The sequence below is a fragment of the Citrus sinensis genome, chromosome 3 (assembly GCF_022201045.2).
Source record: "Citrus sinensis cultivar Valencia sweet orange chromosome 3, DVS_A1.0, whole genome shotgun sequence".
NCBI classification, from domain to species: domain Eukaryota; kingdom Viridiplantae; phylum Streptophyta; class Magnoliopsida; order Sapindales; family Rutaceae; genus Citrus; species Citrus sinensis.
This window is the reverse complement of record NC_068558.1, coordinates 1446876-1463246: the sequence shown is the minus strand read 5'-3', so window position 1 is coordinate 1463246 and position 16371 is coordinate 1446876. Positions and strand designations below refer to the sequence as shown.

The following is a 16371-nucleotide window of genomic DNA, read 5'->3' as shown; positions in this document are numbered from 1 at the left end:
TGAGAATGAAATTTTTAATTTTGGAACAAATTTTGGCATAAAAAAATGCTTTCTTAACATGTATCATTTTGTGGTAGGTGGAAACACTCTTCCAGGTGAAAATTAATCTCCCACCGTACGCTATCATACGGAACAGATGTAAAGTAATAACCACCGTCGGATTCACTTAACCCACTTTTAAACAAATACACCAATCATAACCGATCAAAATCTCAACCGCGAGATAGCGCGTCTCCACGGAATCTAAAACCCTTGAGGAACGTCCAGGTAGTCCTCCATTCCTCTTAGGTTTTTCGAGTTCATTTTCTCGAACTCTCTTCACTTCTCCATTCTTAAAGCCGGAAAACGGCTCTGGATCGACGGCCGAGCAAAGAAGAAGCAAAATAAAGCAAAACATGGCCGTACCAGAAGCCTCTCCCTGCTATGTCGGCGTCGCTAGGAAATCTGCTGCGTTCCGACTCATGAAACAAATGGTAGTCTCTCTCGCGCTGGCATGTATATATGCTTATGTTCGTGTTATATGTTTATTTTGATCACGGGATGGATTTGTGCAGGGATGGGAAGAAGGAGAGGGTTTAGGGAAAGACAAGCAAGGAATCAAAGGATACATTCGAGTCAAAAACAAACAAGATACTACTGGTTTTTCTCTTTCTCTTGTTGTTTCTTCATTTATTTATTTTTTAATGTTATCAAATAGTAGCTTTACGTGATACAAATATATATTCCGTTTTGCCTGGACTCAAGTGAAGCTTGGCATTTATATGAATTTTCCTTGAATTTCATGCAGAAACTATGTATTGATGTTTTTGTAAATTTTATTTCTTTTAATTTTCACAGGCATTGGTGTAGACAAGCCGAATCCATGGGCATTTGATACGGCACAATTTGATAGTATTCTGAAAAGATTGAAAGTGGTATAGTTCATGTTAATTTTCTGATTGTCTGCTGTGATCAATAAAATGTTCAACTTATGACCTTCCTCTTTTTATTTATTTGGTTGGCAATGGCAGCAAGCAACACAAACTAATGACGAAGGTAAAAAATAATGAAATAAGCAGATGCATTTGCACTTGATATTGTACTTTAAAAGTATAGCCTGACAACTGTTGGCCTTGTGTTTAACAGCTGATAAGGATGATCCACCAGTAGAAACTGGGACTGAAGGGACTATTGATTCTCAGGATCAAATTGTCAAGGCTACCAGACCACAAGGAAGGTCGATGCAATTATATTGCAATCTTTGTGTTTGTGTATTTTCAATTATGCATTGCCCTTTTTTTTTTTTCAACGTATAGTAGAATTATGTTTATCCGTTTATTTTTCTTATTCTTAGATATAAGAAAAGAGAGAGAGGGAAGCTTGTTCGTGGATATTCTTCAAAGGATCTTGAAGGAATTCTTGTAAGTTCAAAACTTGCCTGAACTCCTATGATTAAAATTCTTTTTGATGTAGTTTCTGTACAGAGAGTTATGACTAGAATTTTCAGAATCTCGATTTACAATTACATTAACTTCTATGTTTCTCTGCGTATTATGTGAACTCTTAATATGCAAACAGCAATAGAGAATATAAATTTGGTAATTTGTTTTTGATTCCTTCTTGATGATATTTTGTGTAGTAATTCTCCTTATATTGTATGTTATGTGCTGTTGCAATGTTCTAGTTGATTTTGGTCTCAGCTTATTTACTTTTGAAGCTCTTCCATAGGTCAGAAAGGTTGAGGAGCCGCCAGAGGTAGATTCTAGTGTAGATGGCGTGGTGGAGCCTGTGGAGGCACCTGAAAGTCAAGATTTTTGTGCTGAAGGTAATAAATACCCTTGGGTAGTTAGCAGTTATGTTATTATTGGTGTTGAATTTGTTAGTTAGGTTCTAACAAGAAGTTCTTCGTCCCACTATGCTAGATTTGTTTGGATATTTTTAAAACTATCTGGTGTGCCCGTTGTTTCCTAAGTTCATTAGGAAAGAGTGCGAGTCACTATTTGACCACTAGAGAGGCTAGAAAGCCATATCCCTAACAAGGCTCGACGAAGTTGGAGTAATTTTGGTTTCTAGTCTTATTTTATTAGTAGCCATGATTGGGGCTATAGTATGCAAGCTCAAGAAAGCGATTTACGTTACGGCCTCCGACAAGCTAAAGCAGGCACAAAGAGCTAAGAAGGGAGCCTCTCCCCCCCCCCTACCCCCCCCCCGGCCCAATCTTCTTCTTCCTCCTTTCATAAATCTTGTATAAGGAAAATGAGATGAGACTTGGGTGGTAATATTTGTTATGATTTTGCCCGCTCTTATCAGATGTCTTAAGTAGTGAAAATTATCTCTATTTTTGTGTATTTTTTGTTGTTTGGAATAACCTTGGCCAGTTGTAACAGGAATGAGAATTGAAGATGTTTCTCTGGAATGGTGGGGTTTTAAAAGTGGATTTGTCTCGGGAGGTTATCTTGGGTCAAACAGTACTAGAAAGAAAGCAACCAAAACTGGAGATGCTCAGAAGATTAATGAAAGGACTGCATTTAATGAAGATGACCAAGAGAATCTATACAACCTAGTTCAGGTATGCGTCCATGCCAAGTTCTTTCTTTGCAAATTATACGATCTGCTTGATTATTAATGTCTATATGTAAAGGACACATTTTCCACTCTGACTTGTACATACCATGCTATAAGGAATTTAAATGTTCTTCTACCAATGCTTTTGAAAATGGAGCAAATGACGAGTGTTGTGTGGTGTTACAGATATTCAGTTGATCAATTTATGTGTTCCCAAAATGCTGCTTGAATAGAGTCGTCTGTTCAATCAGATTGCTGTGAAGACTTACTGATGTGGCAGTATAGATGAACCTAATGCACACTGTTTCAATGACTCACCTTCTTCTGGTTATATAATTTTTTAGGATAAATCCACAACTGGAAAGCAAGGACTTGGCATTAAGGACCGGCCAAAAAAAATAGCTGGAGTTCGCTATCAAGGGAAGAAGACATCCTTTGATGATAGTGACGATGAGGAGTCTGCTGATGAGCCATTTGCTGATTTTAGAGCCTCGGCAAAACGAAAACGTGATGACTCTTTGGAGATACAAAAGATTGATGAACCTAAAGTGAAGGTGAAGAAGTTGTGTAAGAAGCTTCTTCTACAGGTGCGTCATTACTTATTGGAAGCACTATAGGTTGCATTATTTTCCATTTCTAATTGACTGCTTATTTCAGGTACCTGGTGAATCATTAAAGTTAAAACAACTGAAAGTCCTTATTGATGAACATTCAACATCGGTCTTATCCAACTTCTCTTCAAAGAAAGATGCACTTGCTTACTTGAGGCGAAAGGTATGGATGTCTTGCTATAACCATTTGGGAGCATTGTCTCTTTGTTCAAAATTGAGGATCATATCTGGACACATGGATATAGAATTGTAATGAGTGGTGATAAGATCAGTGGGATGATGATCCCTTTGTCATGGATGATGCTTCTGGATTTTCCCACTGATCTATGAATTTATTTTATTTTATTTTATTTTTCTTTGGCAGATATGAGTTGGTTATGACATTTTTAGTTATCATTGCAGCTAGAAGGTAGTACGAAGTTCAGGGTGGAGAGGAATCGAGTTAGTCTCACTTCAAGAAGAGGCTGAAAATTTTTGTAGAATTTCAGGATCATGTAACGGCTGTATATTGCAGCAGAGGCTGGATTAGAGCAGATCTACATATAATGAGCTTATTCAATTTGTTGTAGTTAATTAGTTGGAAGTTTTAATTATTATTATTTTTTTTTTGGGTTCTATATTATTGTTTGATCAAATATAGAATCCAATGACATAAATTGTTGTGTAAGGGAAAAGGAAAAAACTTTTCTAGGAATCTGTTTCCACTATCAAATAATTTGACAGCGTTTTACTTTTCTACTTGGTGTTGCCTGCATAATTCATCAAAGATTATAATTTATAACCACATCTCTGAGGACAATCCGTGGTTATAATCCAATATTGATTGAAGTAGCTATATGAGACGATATAATGATGAAGGGCCACATTCTGATATCTATCGAAGTCGTTAAATGATAATAACCGTGGATCTAGAACATCTCCGTCGCTTCGTGGCCATGTGGATTGGCCTGTGTGCACTCGGTGGTTGGCGTTCGCTTTTCAATTCCTTTTATGCTTTCAGTTGAGCCCAGACGAGGTCTTCCCCAAAACAAGTTGAAAATTGAATAAAAATCTCAACGGGGGTAATGATGCTGAATTCCATTCCACAATGCACTAGGTCTCGCACTTTGTATTATTAGATATAATCAGCCTGAACTATCTTCTTAGCTATGTACTTCCCCAAATAATCATATCCATGGAAGTATAAAGCTTCAACTTCCGCTCTCTGACCATTGTGAACCATTAACGATAATTCTTCTTTGTAATTCTCCTGTTAAAGCCGTCGATCACCCGGTAAAGATTTTGAGTTCGCACAAATGAGGTCATTAATGATAGCACCACCTCATCGAGAAGTAGGGACTAGGAAGTTGAGTACATGAGAAAGGGTAAACATTTGAGGTGCTGGATAGGGCATTTTACCTGTAAGATTTCCGAGGACATCAAGCTTCTAGCAATTTGCAGGTCCCGCGGCTTCAATGGAAGCAAAGATTGTTCAGGAATCAGCTGCACATCATCACCCCGCAATCCCAACCACTTCACATTGCAAGCTGTAGTGTACAAAACTATTATTGTTGATTAGATACCTTAGTAGTCAAGGAGAAAAATACATTTTCATTTCAGGATGATATGCAAGCAAGCACCGTATCTGTATGCCTCCATTCCCATTCCTATGCTTCCGAACTTGAAGGTGCATAATATAGCTAGTCCGGCTGGATTCCTTGAAAGAGATTAAATTCTGGGAGTCATGAGCTTGCACCAGTAGATTACGTATTGCAGGGACAACTGATTAAGGACATACGTACCAGTCGACTAGAGCTAAAATTGGCAAGTCAGGGAAAGCCCGGTTCAATCGGTGAAGAAGAAACCTGCATGGCTCTCAAAGCAATAGATCGAGTTAAACTAGTAGTTTCTTTGAAATTTTTAGTCGTCTTCTGGCCAACAAGATGCATCAAATGTTGAGAATACAGATTAGCGGTGCAAACAATACCAAGAGTTACCTTGTGGCAATATCTGGGTATCCTTTTGCTGTAATAAGAATACTTGGAATCTGATTGAACACAAAATCCTCAGTCAGCCGCTGGAATATTGCATGCTGCAAACACCCATGTGTCAAATGCTGGTGTTGTCTGGAAACGAGGAACCATCACAAGACGTTGAATGTTGATAGAGAACTAGAAAAGAAGTCGAAACACACATTACCTTTTCTACCACAATTATATACCTTGCGTCTGTCTTCAAATCCAACTTCTCTAACAAGCTAAGGTCTCCCGAAATAGAATACCCAGAAGACCCGCATGCAGAACAATCAATGACCTCCTGATTTGGCTCCTACCACATGTTTCAAAGCCAAAAAGTGAAAAATAAGCCAGCACAATTCATTGAGATGCAGAGAAAAGCAAGGCCTTAATTGCACTGTCAGGATAAATCTAGGAGTAGGTAACTATCTTACATAATGATAACATTTGATAACAAAAATTGGTTCATTGGACTTCAATATGCAGGACCTAGTAATGCTAAAATGATCAAACTGCACATCAAGTTATTCACATAGGCGCGGCTGAAGAAAAGGTCAAGAAGGCTCCAATCTCCATGGGTGAATTAACCATCCATAGCTTGCAAGTACTACAAGATTCACTCCATCACTCATTAGATGATGAGAACCAGAAAGAAGAACACCAAAATACCAAATAACTTGCTATTGTCGAGCACCTAAGCAATGAGTTTGACCAATCCAAATGATACCATATATAAGACAACATATGAAAAGCAATCGAAAGAAAACAAAATGAGCAGATAATGTGCCTGAAGCATCAATCGGCCAGCAACAAGTCCTCTACTAGATGCCACAATCCCAAGACTGAAACGGCTACAGTGAAGCAATGCTATAACATCTATGCCACAGTAAAACCAAGGCCTCTATCAATTAAAGAAAAATGAATATCATAAGCAATGAATTTAGTCAGTCTATCAAAGATACTAGAGGTTGCAGAAAAATGACCTTGGATTGTCCTGTTAACTTGCAACTGGGAAGTGAAATATTCTGGTGAATCACATAACAACTTATAAAAGAGTTCTCTCTGCGTGACTCGCTTTTCTTGAGACAGTATCTGAAAGCACGTCTCCATCACCTTCCAAACTTATCAACATAATGAAAAGACAGTTGAGTCGAGTTGGAACTCATTGATCTTGAAACTTTTGAACAAGAAGAAAGCATAAAAGATTGTGAATAAGACCTCTAACAAAGGCTTTAGCTGCATTTGACTTCGTCAAGGACCTTGTACAAAAGGAGTGAGAGAGAAAAATCCACGAAACATCAGTCAACAGTCCTTGACTTACACGACTGTTACTCGACTTTCTATTGATCTGTCCATTTCAACAGTTTGAGATAATTCAATATTCATCAATTTTAAGTATCTAAATATTCTGTTTGGATGCCGAGAAAAATAGTTCTAAAAGACAAAATAATAATTATTGAATTTGAATTTTCAACAGTAATATGAAATCAGACCATAATGCAAAATTGGAAGCTAATTTATTTTTCATTTTTTTAATTAAAAGAAAAAGAGAGATGGTGTATATTTTACCAGAGGGAGATCAGAGATCGCGGGATCAGGAGAGTTCAAGATCTTGAGAAAATTGATTACTGAAACTTCGATTCTCGCTCGAACCTGTAGAGAAAATGAAAATTCATTTGAAGCCGAAAGGAGAGAGCGATATGAAGATGATGATGATGATGATGATGATGATGATGATGATTACTTCAAGCGGAGATAGGATATCGGCAGAGCAAAGTTGTTGATCGGCAAAGAAATTCAATGACGATTTACTCAAATCTTCCATTTCTTTTGATTTGTGTTTGGATCGGAGAGAAACTGGCGAGCCGTGTCTGTTATAACCCAGGAATTGGCGCCACGCGGGAGATATATGATTTGAACAGCAGACAGCGAAATGGGCGATACTGTAAATTGCGCACGACGTCATATCTATTGCTTCTACTGGATTTTTCCGGGCTTTGGTGAAGGATTTCAGGCCCCTTTTTAAGTTCAATTGGGCTCGAGTACTTTAACATTTTAGGCTGAGGCCTTCCCTGGCCCAGCATGTAGATTTTAAATTAGAGTGGAGCTGAGCTAAGCTATTAGCGCCCTTTTGTTATCTTAATAAAATCTCTCTTATATTAAAATTATATCCAATGACCAACTTAAATCTAATTAAACTAATTAATATTATGTTTTTCAAACTCTTCAGACCCCACAAAACTTATTATATAGTTTTTTTTTGGCAAATTGATTATCATCCATCTTTCTCTCCCTCTTTATTATTATTATTATTTTTTTGAGTTGGGATATGACCTCTCATATATCTAAAATAATTTCTTTTATTTTCAGATTAACTATTTTGTACTTGAAACTGTTTTGAATGATTCTCATTCATAAATATATAAATAAAAGAACTTTTTATTGAATGCTGCAAAGGAAATAAATAGAAGAGTATGATTTTAAGAGTGAGAAAACTACTTTAAAAAAACGAAATAATAATAAGTTAGGAGTGTTAATTAAAAAGATATTTTTGGAATCAAAGTAAGTCTAATCGAAAAGGATAATTTAAGAGGATATTTGAGGGTTGCCAATAGTCTAACTTGTTAAGAGGGAAGAGAGGCAATATAGACCTTGTAATAACTCCATTAAGAAAAGGAAAAAAAAAAAAAAAAAACACCCATGACTCCACATGTAAATGAGTTTTATGAAATAAAAAAAAATTAAACATAATCAATAAGAATAAGAAAAGAAAATGATATGGAAATCATTAATTAATTATCATTAGACAGATGATACAAACCTCTTCATTTTAAAATTATTAAATGAGCCAACAGAATTTCAAGTGTTAAAAGTTAATGATTATATTATGTATGATAATTACAAGAAGCAGGTTCCATCATTAGTAGTGGAATCAAATTATATTTAAAAGGTCTGTCTCTTATATTCAGTTACTCTCCATAATAGTGAAGTGATGGAGTTAATCAACAACAAGAAAGGTACTTTGGCAGAAATTTTTTAAGTGATTTTCGACATTTCAGAAGTGAAGAAAACTTTCCAAAAATTCAAAGCTCAACATATTTTTAGAAATTGTACTATTTTAACTCACTTTATGGCCAAATTAGGTCTAAAGAAATTAAACTCTATATTGTATGGCTGGATGAACTTTTAGTTTTTTTTTTTTATTACATGAGACTATTGCTCAAATTACAACTCATATTACATGAGATTATAACTGATATTTACAAATCAGATTATTACTGGGACCAAATTACATCAATGCTAATGGAGCACTGCCTAGATTTTAACCCTCACAAATATTCAAGGGATGTCTACTCCTCACACTTGAGTAAGGGAGAAGACTGCATTCATTCAAATTTAATTGAAGAAGAAAATACCCCCACAATACATTTGTGGGGGTACGAACTGTTGTCCTTCAACTTGGAGGGAAGCAGCCCTGACCACTCCGCCGAAGGCCCAATGGCTGGATGAACTTTTAATTGATGTTTTGTATTTGTTCTCTTCATGTGTAATGAAAAGTGTGCGTATATATATATATGTACATATTTGGTTCCCACTAAGAGTAACTAGCTGGTTCTCTTGTTACGCGCGGCTGTGGTGGAGTCCTCCAAGCCGAATTCAAGAGCTTTCGATCTTTTTGTCTTTCAAACCCCTTTGTCTTTGGCTGCCTATACGGCTATACCCTACACTTCATAGGTAATTGCTGTAAAGCAACCACGCACAAAAGAAACAAAGGACGAATCTTTTGTTATATCATGTATAACAGTGGGATTGGCTTCCGCTCTGTGGTCCAAAATTTAAGCTAGTCCATAACTCAGTTTCCTGCACTTCACGTTTCTTAGTTCCCCTTTCTTCTCCTTTAATTTGTTTTCATTCAAACAACTTGCTTTTCTTTAATATAGTTCCAGCGTGCTGCAACTTGCAAAGTTGTAAGCAGTATTTTGACTTTGCTTATTTTATTTATTTATTTAATATTTTTTTGACTTTGAAATCCATGTGCGTGTTCATGCTCCCTTCTAATTAACTTGAAAGAATATTATTAGTATACGAAATAGAAATAGAAATTAAAAAGAACCCAAGAGGGCAATTTGATGAGACGAGGTGTGAAAGACAGGGCATGTGCGAAGCTTTGGTTACTGAAGGCCTACTGCCTAGAGAGAAGAGAGCATGGGACCAAACCGTGGCGCACTTTTGTATTATCCATCCGTATCAATTATAGATATGTGACTGCCATAACAAGTGACGCTCTTCCGTTTCTGATCAACATCGCTTCTGTGTCATGTTCTTTTATATTTTTACATATACATTATTTTCAATTTCTTTTTTTTTTTTTTGCCCCCCCCTCAATCGGCCAGAGGCTTATTGATGAGGCTTGAAATTAAACGAGGCATACTGGCTAATGTTAATGCTAATGTCAATGTAAGAGACTCTCAATCTTTTGGTTTTAGATATAACGAATTTTCTTCATCTCTAAGCATAAGATAAATAAGATAATTATAATTTTTCGTATTATGGATATTTATAAACATCCGAAACTTCAAATTTGACCAATGAGAAAGAGGCCAATTACCATAGTCCACGGTCCGCACGAATATTAAAGAGTATTTTGCGGGAGGAAATAAGAAATTTTAATCCCGAAAAAATCCAAATTATTAGCATTATTTTTCTTTTCGAGTTTGGTATTGGTTGACTTTTCAAAAAGTCAACTAATTAAATGGAGACACAAAATCGGTTCAACAAGAGCAAAAAAATGCACAGCTTTCACTTTTAAGGACAGAAAATCTAATATATATATATATATATATATATATATATATATATATATATATACAAACCCTGCCTTGAATATGCTTCCGTATCTCTTTACATTCTAAAGAAAATAAATAAATAAATAAAAATCTCTCATTTGTTAATTGTTCTCTACAGGTCCGATCTTGACGAGGGATTTTGTTTGCATGGACTGGGATTTGCAAGCCATAGTAAGAGGTTGCAGCACTGAGGCCTCCATCGACTCTGTTATGGACAAGCCACAGTCTTATAACTTTTCTCCCTCGAGTCTGCAACAAGATGTGAGATTCAAATTTCCTGATGTCAGTGAAACTACAACGATTTTGGATGAGCTAGAGGAACTTTACAAGCCCTTCTATCCACAAACTATACTAACCAGCACATCCATTTCTGCTCCCACCGAAGTTAATAAAAAGCCGAAGAAGCTGCGAAAGCAGCAGCGTAAGCTTTCCGATTCTGCAAGTAATACCGATCATCCTGCAGCTCAACCGAAAGGAGGGTCAGTAATTTATTATTCATGTTTGTATGTATATGCTTATCTATCCTAATGAGCGATTGAAATGATGATTATAATCGTATACTGATTTTGTATTATGTTTTAATTTGCTTGATTAGCAGGAAGAATCAACACAAAAGAGTAGTGCAAAGGGTGACAGCGGATTGTCTCGCATGTGATAAGTGGGCTTGGCGTAAATACGGGCAGAAACCCATAAAGGGATCCCCTTATCCAAGGTGATGATTGTTGATAAATTTAATTTTTCAAGCAAGCGATCAAGATTTGAACAGCTTAGACCCCGTAAGTTAAGTTATTCACATAGTTATATGATCATTTTGTTTAATGTACGCAGGAGCTATTATCGGTGCAGCAGCTCAAAAGGATGTTTGGCAAGGAAACAGGTGGAACGAAGCAGTGCAGATCCGGGAGTATTTATTATAACCTATGGTGCCGAGCATAACCACGGCCACCCAACACGCCGAAGCGCTCTTGCAGGAAGCACACGTAGCAAGCTGGCCTCAATGTCAAAGGCTCAAGGTCCCGCCCAGAAAGAACCATTTGAACCAGCGTCGGAGGCATCCGCTGAATTAGGTGACCTTGTGTACCAAGGGAACATTAAAAAAGAAGACGAAAATGCGTTCAAAGATGGCCAAGAAAATGAACTTGTCATGCCTGATTTAACATTTGGCGATGAACTAATGTTCCCAAGCTTGGAGGATTTGGAAGGGTTTTTATTGGATCAATTTCCAGATCATAACATTAACATTTCTGCGGATGACAACTCTTGGTTCATTGATGAATCTGTTACCCTGAACGGTGGTCTCTGACACCTGCCGCAGGCACACATAATGTTCCAAGACTTGTATTAGTTTTAAGAACCAAGTATAAGCTTAAATTTCTCTATGTTTAATTTCGTAAAGTTCGAGACACGTTCTTATCTTTTTTTTTTTTTTTTTTTTTGTCTTCTTTATTTTTTACAAACTTGCATCTTTCACACGTTAGAGATCAATCATTAACATTGAATGTCAAGAAAGTCGGTTTAGGTTCACTAGTTTTTCAAATGCTGACTACGTATGATTTTTGTACTTAATCGCATTTTTCGCGACTGCTCACCTGCAGCTTCATTTGTTGAACCTTGAATTAATGCTTGGTACAGTTATACATTATCAACTTGGATTTGTTGGATATTTTTTATATACAAGTTTGAAACTAATGCAGCCGTGCCTCTAGGCTCTAGCTGTAATAAAAACCGACAAGTAGCTTATCTAGTTATATTTAAATTGTTGTAACAGGATATGCTTAATTATGGACCTAATACGAATATATATATATATATATATTTCTTGCAAGCATGGAAATGATGGCTCCTCAGGATTGTGTTATATTTTTGTACAGTGGACTAATCTTGAGTTATCCACAGCCGCTTTCTTATTATTTTAAGAGATTCAGCAATATTTTCATCATTATATATATATATATAATAGAAAATATTTCAACACAAAATTTCATAATGTATTAAAATAAGGAATGATTTATAATATTATGAAACACAGTTTACGATATTGTAAATTCATCTCCCATCAGAAGCTGATACTGTCTCTCTCTATATATATTAGAAAACATTTCTGTCCCCTAATCAAATAAGAAGAGAACAATGAATACGTTAATTAGGATTACAAGCATTACCTATACAATTTTTTTAACGTTTAGATGCATAGAGAACTTATTCTCTTCAGCAGAAATTACAGGACCTGGTTCTGATCCCTTATTTAGGCTTTGCAATAATACTTATTATATTTACTTACATGTAAATAATTTTAATAATTTTGTCTATTGGTCTGGAAGAAATGCAAATATTCTTGCTCGCTTTGAGCAAGCAAAGGAGCCACAGAACCAACAAAAGCAGCATTCATGTAAGTGGTAGGTTCTGCATGAGAATAGTCTGTTCTCAAATCTTTGAATTGGTCATTTGAATCGGGACCGCCAACAATTGCCCCCACATGTACATTTGGATTTGGATTGCTAGAATGGTAATAGCTTGAGTAGCCATCGTTGCAGCTTACTTTGGCTGGGTGAGCTCCGATTGAAGGAATGGATGCGCCTCTGTGGTGTATCTGCAAAGGAAATTTGCTGCCGAAGCCTGCCATATATGACATCTTCATGGGGTTTTTCCCTAGTATGTAATCCACCTGAAAGCAGAGATAAATGTTATAAGGTACTTTCAAATCTTGATTGAAGCAACAAAAATGTGATTATATTTACTTGTGATTTTGCGAAGGCGCTGATTTGAGAGGCAGAGAAATGTGCTGAGCCACATTGGAGTCCATTAATATGAGCTGTATTCAAGGTTTTGGAGTACAGAAATAGTAACAAGGTGGCACTTGTAACGTACTGTAAATTACTACTATCTCTAATATACAGAAGCCCGCCTACAAAACAAAAGCCAGAAAACAATCTCTTAAATTCTCTCGGAAATTTTTTTTTGTTGGAATTGGCGATTTGTTAGCATATACTAGAGATGTGTACCAGGAGTTGTTTCAATCCGTACAGAACTACTTTCTGGCATCAATGCACATACAAATGATTCCACGTGGATTTTAAACAGGGACAATTGCTTATTCCCTCCAAAAAATTCCTGAAAAAAAGGTTGTTACTTTCTTTTCTAATTTTCTGAATAAGCAAAATATTGTACAATATCAGATAACTTTCTTACCTTTGCCAGTAACATCTGAGCTCCAGCAAATTTGTTGTCCCAACTGAACTCCGATGCCACCTGACTCCATCCTTGGTTGCTTAAGACATAATTCAAGTATTTGTTATCTTCACTAGCTTTATACAGCCAAGCCGCAGCCCATAACAATTCATCCTTAATCAAGATTCATAAACCGTAAGCTCGATCGTGGCGAACAAATAAAAATAACCCCAATTGATAGATCTAAAAGGTACCCTCTACAATCTACCTGTAGCTAACTTTTGCTTCATGTGTTTACCTGATAGCCAGAATAAGAACAGTAGAAAGGGCAAGAAGCCTGATAAGATCCCCTATGCTTGTCCGCAAATTCAAACAACTGTTATTCCATGAGTTAGTTTAAGGCATACACATCATATTTTACCAGGCATATATATATACATATATGTATATGTAATCGAATATAATAGAACAGAACCTACACTCTTACCGATTTTGAGTGGTTTAACAGCCTGGAAGAGTAGATGGAATCAACCTTTTTGAAGACAATTGAAGCAGCGGCAAGAGCAGCAGCAGACTCGGCTGCTGCCTCACTGCCTGGCGAATCAGATGTTATCCTGTAGAGCGTTCGAGGAGTGTCCATATCCTCTGGCCTCTCCCAACACTGATGATCAGCATTTCCATCCCCCACCTGTAAAATGTGAAAATACTAAGTACAACCCTCTAAATGACCTTTAACTCAACAAGAGATGGGACTTCACCTGAGTATACAGAGTGGTGGGAGATGTGTGAGCCCGCAAAATGAAGTCTGTGCCCCAGCGAATTGCTCCACGTAGGTAGCCGAGCTGATTGACTGACGAGATTTCTCTTTGGTACTCAACAGCAGCCCAACTCAACAAGCTGACACTATATGCCATTGGCCATCCGAACTTCACATTGTCACCAGCGTCGTAGTAACCTCCTATCAAGTTTACCTGCCACAAAAACCATACCTAACTAAGCAATAAGTTTACATATTCCCCATTACATAATCTTAAAACTTACTTAATCACTATATATACTCCTACAACTTAAGTCAAGATTCAACAACTAATTTATAAACTAGCTAGTTATATAGTGGCAACGAGATTTTTAAGAAATTTTTAAAAATATCAGTTTACTTGACTAATACGTTTTCAGGCTTGCCATCAGAGAGTGCAGAATTTCCCCTCCACTTCACTCTTTGGCTTTCAGGCAACTTCCCTGAACGTTGCCCTTCGAAAAACAAGATTGCTTTCCCAAGTGCATCCCTATAAGCAAAAGTTGTAGTGGAGCAAAACCCTTCATGATCTATGGCTGTCACTTTGTTACTAGCCAAAAAATGCCACAATATCAGACCCCAAACCCCAAGTCTAGTAATTCGACCTTGCCCCATAATTTTGTAACTCTCTATAACTGCACAAGAGCTAGGTGGCATTTATAGAGCTAGTTAGTTGCTGTAAATGATTCTCAAGAAGTGGGTAAATTTCATAAGCTGAAGCGACATTGATGGGCATTTTGTAGACTTTGATGATGTGAATTAGGGACGTGACGTGGCATAATGGGCATTGCGTGAAGAGTATAAGAGCATTGGATAGTCAAAATAAGTTGAGTAACAGGGAAGAAAGTCTATAATACATTCTCGGCACCATGAAAATTTTATGATTCTCTAGCGTAAACTAATTAGAATTTTTTTTTAATACTTAGAATGTTTTTTAATACATATTTTTGAAAAAGATTGAGATGCGAAGGAAGTCTGAGGACTCGAATTGAGCAACTAAACCTTTGGATTGGATTCTTATCCAGCATATATTTAGTATAGAGTCGTTGTATAATGCCGTAACTAAAATTGCATCGTTAATACCGTAATTAAATATAAATTGTGTAAACAAAACATAAGACATGTAAATTTAAAATAAAACTTATAAATCAACATTAAGTGTGAAACATAACATAAGACTTATAAATGGAAAGTAAAACAAGTAAATTACTATATGAGTGGTAAATTGGTGTATCAATGATAAACAAGACAAAAACTTATAAATATAACATTAAACTTATAAATTAATATTAAGTGTAAAATAAAACATAAATTAAGTAAATAAAATATAGACTTGTAAATGGAAGGTGAACAAGTAAATCAATATAAGAATGGTAAATTAATGTACTCTTACATCCTATTAAAACCCCGATATTAAGTGTACCCCATTAAATAATATTAGAAAATTCATCCTAACTATTAACATCATCTTTAATTCTAAAAATACCATTATTTCTGTTATTCTAAATAACTTTCTCTCTCCTAAAATCCGAAATGCATGTATCTTGTTTCTCATTCTCTTTCCACCAGTCTTCTCATCTTTAATTTCAATCAAATGTACATTTTAATTTAGAATTTAAAACCAATCCTTAAGGAAATAATTTACTTATAAGAAAACTATTAAAAAGAGAGAGAAAGAGAGAGATTATTCTTGATGTTTATGCACTGTCAATTGAGTAATCATGATTAATGAGATGTTGCAAATAAAAGATTTTTGCTTATGTGGCAATTATTGTTGTGTAGACTAGGATAACCTACAAATTTACAATTTTCAACTTTAATTGATGTGTTTCTTTCCTTCTTGATTCCTTTCTTTAATAAAATTAAATTCATCAGGATTACAAAAAAACAATTATGAATAATAGAACAAATTCATCTCAAAATTCTTAAAGCCAAACCCTTATTTTTGGATGTCTATGAACCAATTTCGTAAGAGTGAATTGTAGATATCCTCAGAAAAATTTGTGTGTATTTGACTTCAAAAAGTTTTTTGTTGGTTACTAAGTCTTAAGCTATTTGTATTCATCCGATCTTTGAGATTAGCAAGGGATTATATTAATACAGTAGCAAAACATGATGGATGATGAATGCAAAAGTTTTGGCTGAAAAAAGAAAAGGTAAATTTCACAAGAGTGGTGTAAAGAATTGGTGAAAAGAGAAATAATAATAGGTTTAATTTTTTTTTTAAATATCCTTTAATGTAATTTTATCTCAAAGGTGTTTTATTATAACAATAAAGAGGTGCTAATAACTCAACTCAAAAATAAATTAAGTTGGGAGGTACATAATTTACAAGAACTTCTCGAATGTGTAAATAGCACCATACCCACTCAAACGTCATTGCCCATCATTCCCACGATAGTTTAGGATTT

General features: G+C 35.8%; 4 protein-coding genes across 7 annotated transcripts; 2 read left to right on the top strand and 2 right to left on the bottom strand.

Annotated features, from left to right (window-relative positions):
- Positions 1–230: 230 nt before the first annotated feature.
- Positions 231–3891, top strand: LOC102612870 (G-patch domain-containing protein 1). Its single transcript, XM_006476428.4, has 11 exons — positions 231–473; positions 555–639; positions 838–914; positions 1011–1035; positions 1126–1216; positions 1334–1400; positions 1708–1804; positions 2367–2548; positions 2889–3131; positions 3202–3318; positions 3558–3891. Exons 1-11 carry the CDS (start codon positions 396–398, stop codon positions 3621–3623), a joined length of 1128 nt encoding a protein of 375 aa, XP_006476491.2. The 5' UTR covers positions 231–395; the 3' UTR covers positions 3624–3891.
- Positions 3740–7097, bottom strand: LOC102613167 (meiotic recombination protein SPO11-2). 2 transcript variants are annotated; one of them, XM_006476429.4, is made up of 11 exons: positions 6894–7097; positions 6719–6802; positions 6368–6497; positions 6133–6270; positions 5937–6025; positions 5356–5462; positions 5132–5260; positions 4937–4999; positions 4775–4851; positions 4554–4681; positions 3740–4404 (listed from the first exon to the last, which is right to left on the bottom strand). In XM_006476429.4, exons 1-11 carry the CDS (start codon positions 6972–6974, stop codon positions 4270–4272), a joined length of 1161 nt encoding a protein of 386 aa, XP_006476492.2. In that variant the 5' UTR covers positions 6975–7097; the 3' UTR covers positions 3740–4269. The 2 variants fall into 2 exon arrangements, with proteins under 2 accessions (XP_006476492.2, XP_006476493.2); XM_006476430.4 differs by having other exon boundaries at positions 5132–5226; positions 5334–5462; positions 6894–7095.
- A 2945-nt stretch (positions 7098–10042) lies between these two features.
- Positions 10043–11401, top strand: LOC102612567 (WRKY transcription factor 22-like). Of its 2 annotated transcripts, none has more exons than XM_006476427.4 (3): positions 10043–10475; positions 10595–10708; positions 10825–11401. In XM_006476427.4, exons 1-3 carry the CDS (start codon positions 10144–10146, stop codon positions 11297–11299), a joined length of 921 nt encoding a protein of 306 aa, XP_006476490.2. In that variant the 5' UTR covers positions 10043–10143; the 3' UTR covers positions 11300–11401. The 2 variants fall into 2 exon arrangements, with proteins under 2 accessions (XP_006476490.2, XP_015385257.2); XM_015529771.3 differs by having other exon boundaries at positions 10592–10708.
- A 584-nt stretch (positions 11402–11985) lies between these two features.
- LOC102620721 (endoglucanase-like) lies at positions 11986–14648 on the bottom strand. 2 transcript variants are annotated; one of them, XM_006477452.3, is made up of 8 exons: positions 14333–14648; positions 13923–14135; positions 13652–13852; positions 13463–13540; positions 13186–13338; positions 12999–13107; positions 12735–12901; positions 11986–12661 (listed from the first exon to the last, which is right to left on the bottom strand). In XM_006477452.3, exons 1-8 carry the CDS (start codon positions 14615–14617, stop codon positions 12290–12292), a joined length of 1578 nt encoding a protein of 525 aa, XP_006477515.3. In that variant the 5' UTR covers positions 14618–14648; the 3' UTR covers positions 11986–12289. The 2 variants fall into 2 exon arrangements, with proteins under 2 accessions (XP_006477515.3, XP_052294161.1); XM_052438201.1 differs by having other exon boundaries at positions 13697–13852.
- Between the last annotated feature and the right edge of the window lie 1723 nt (positions 14649–16371).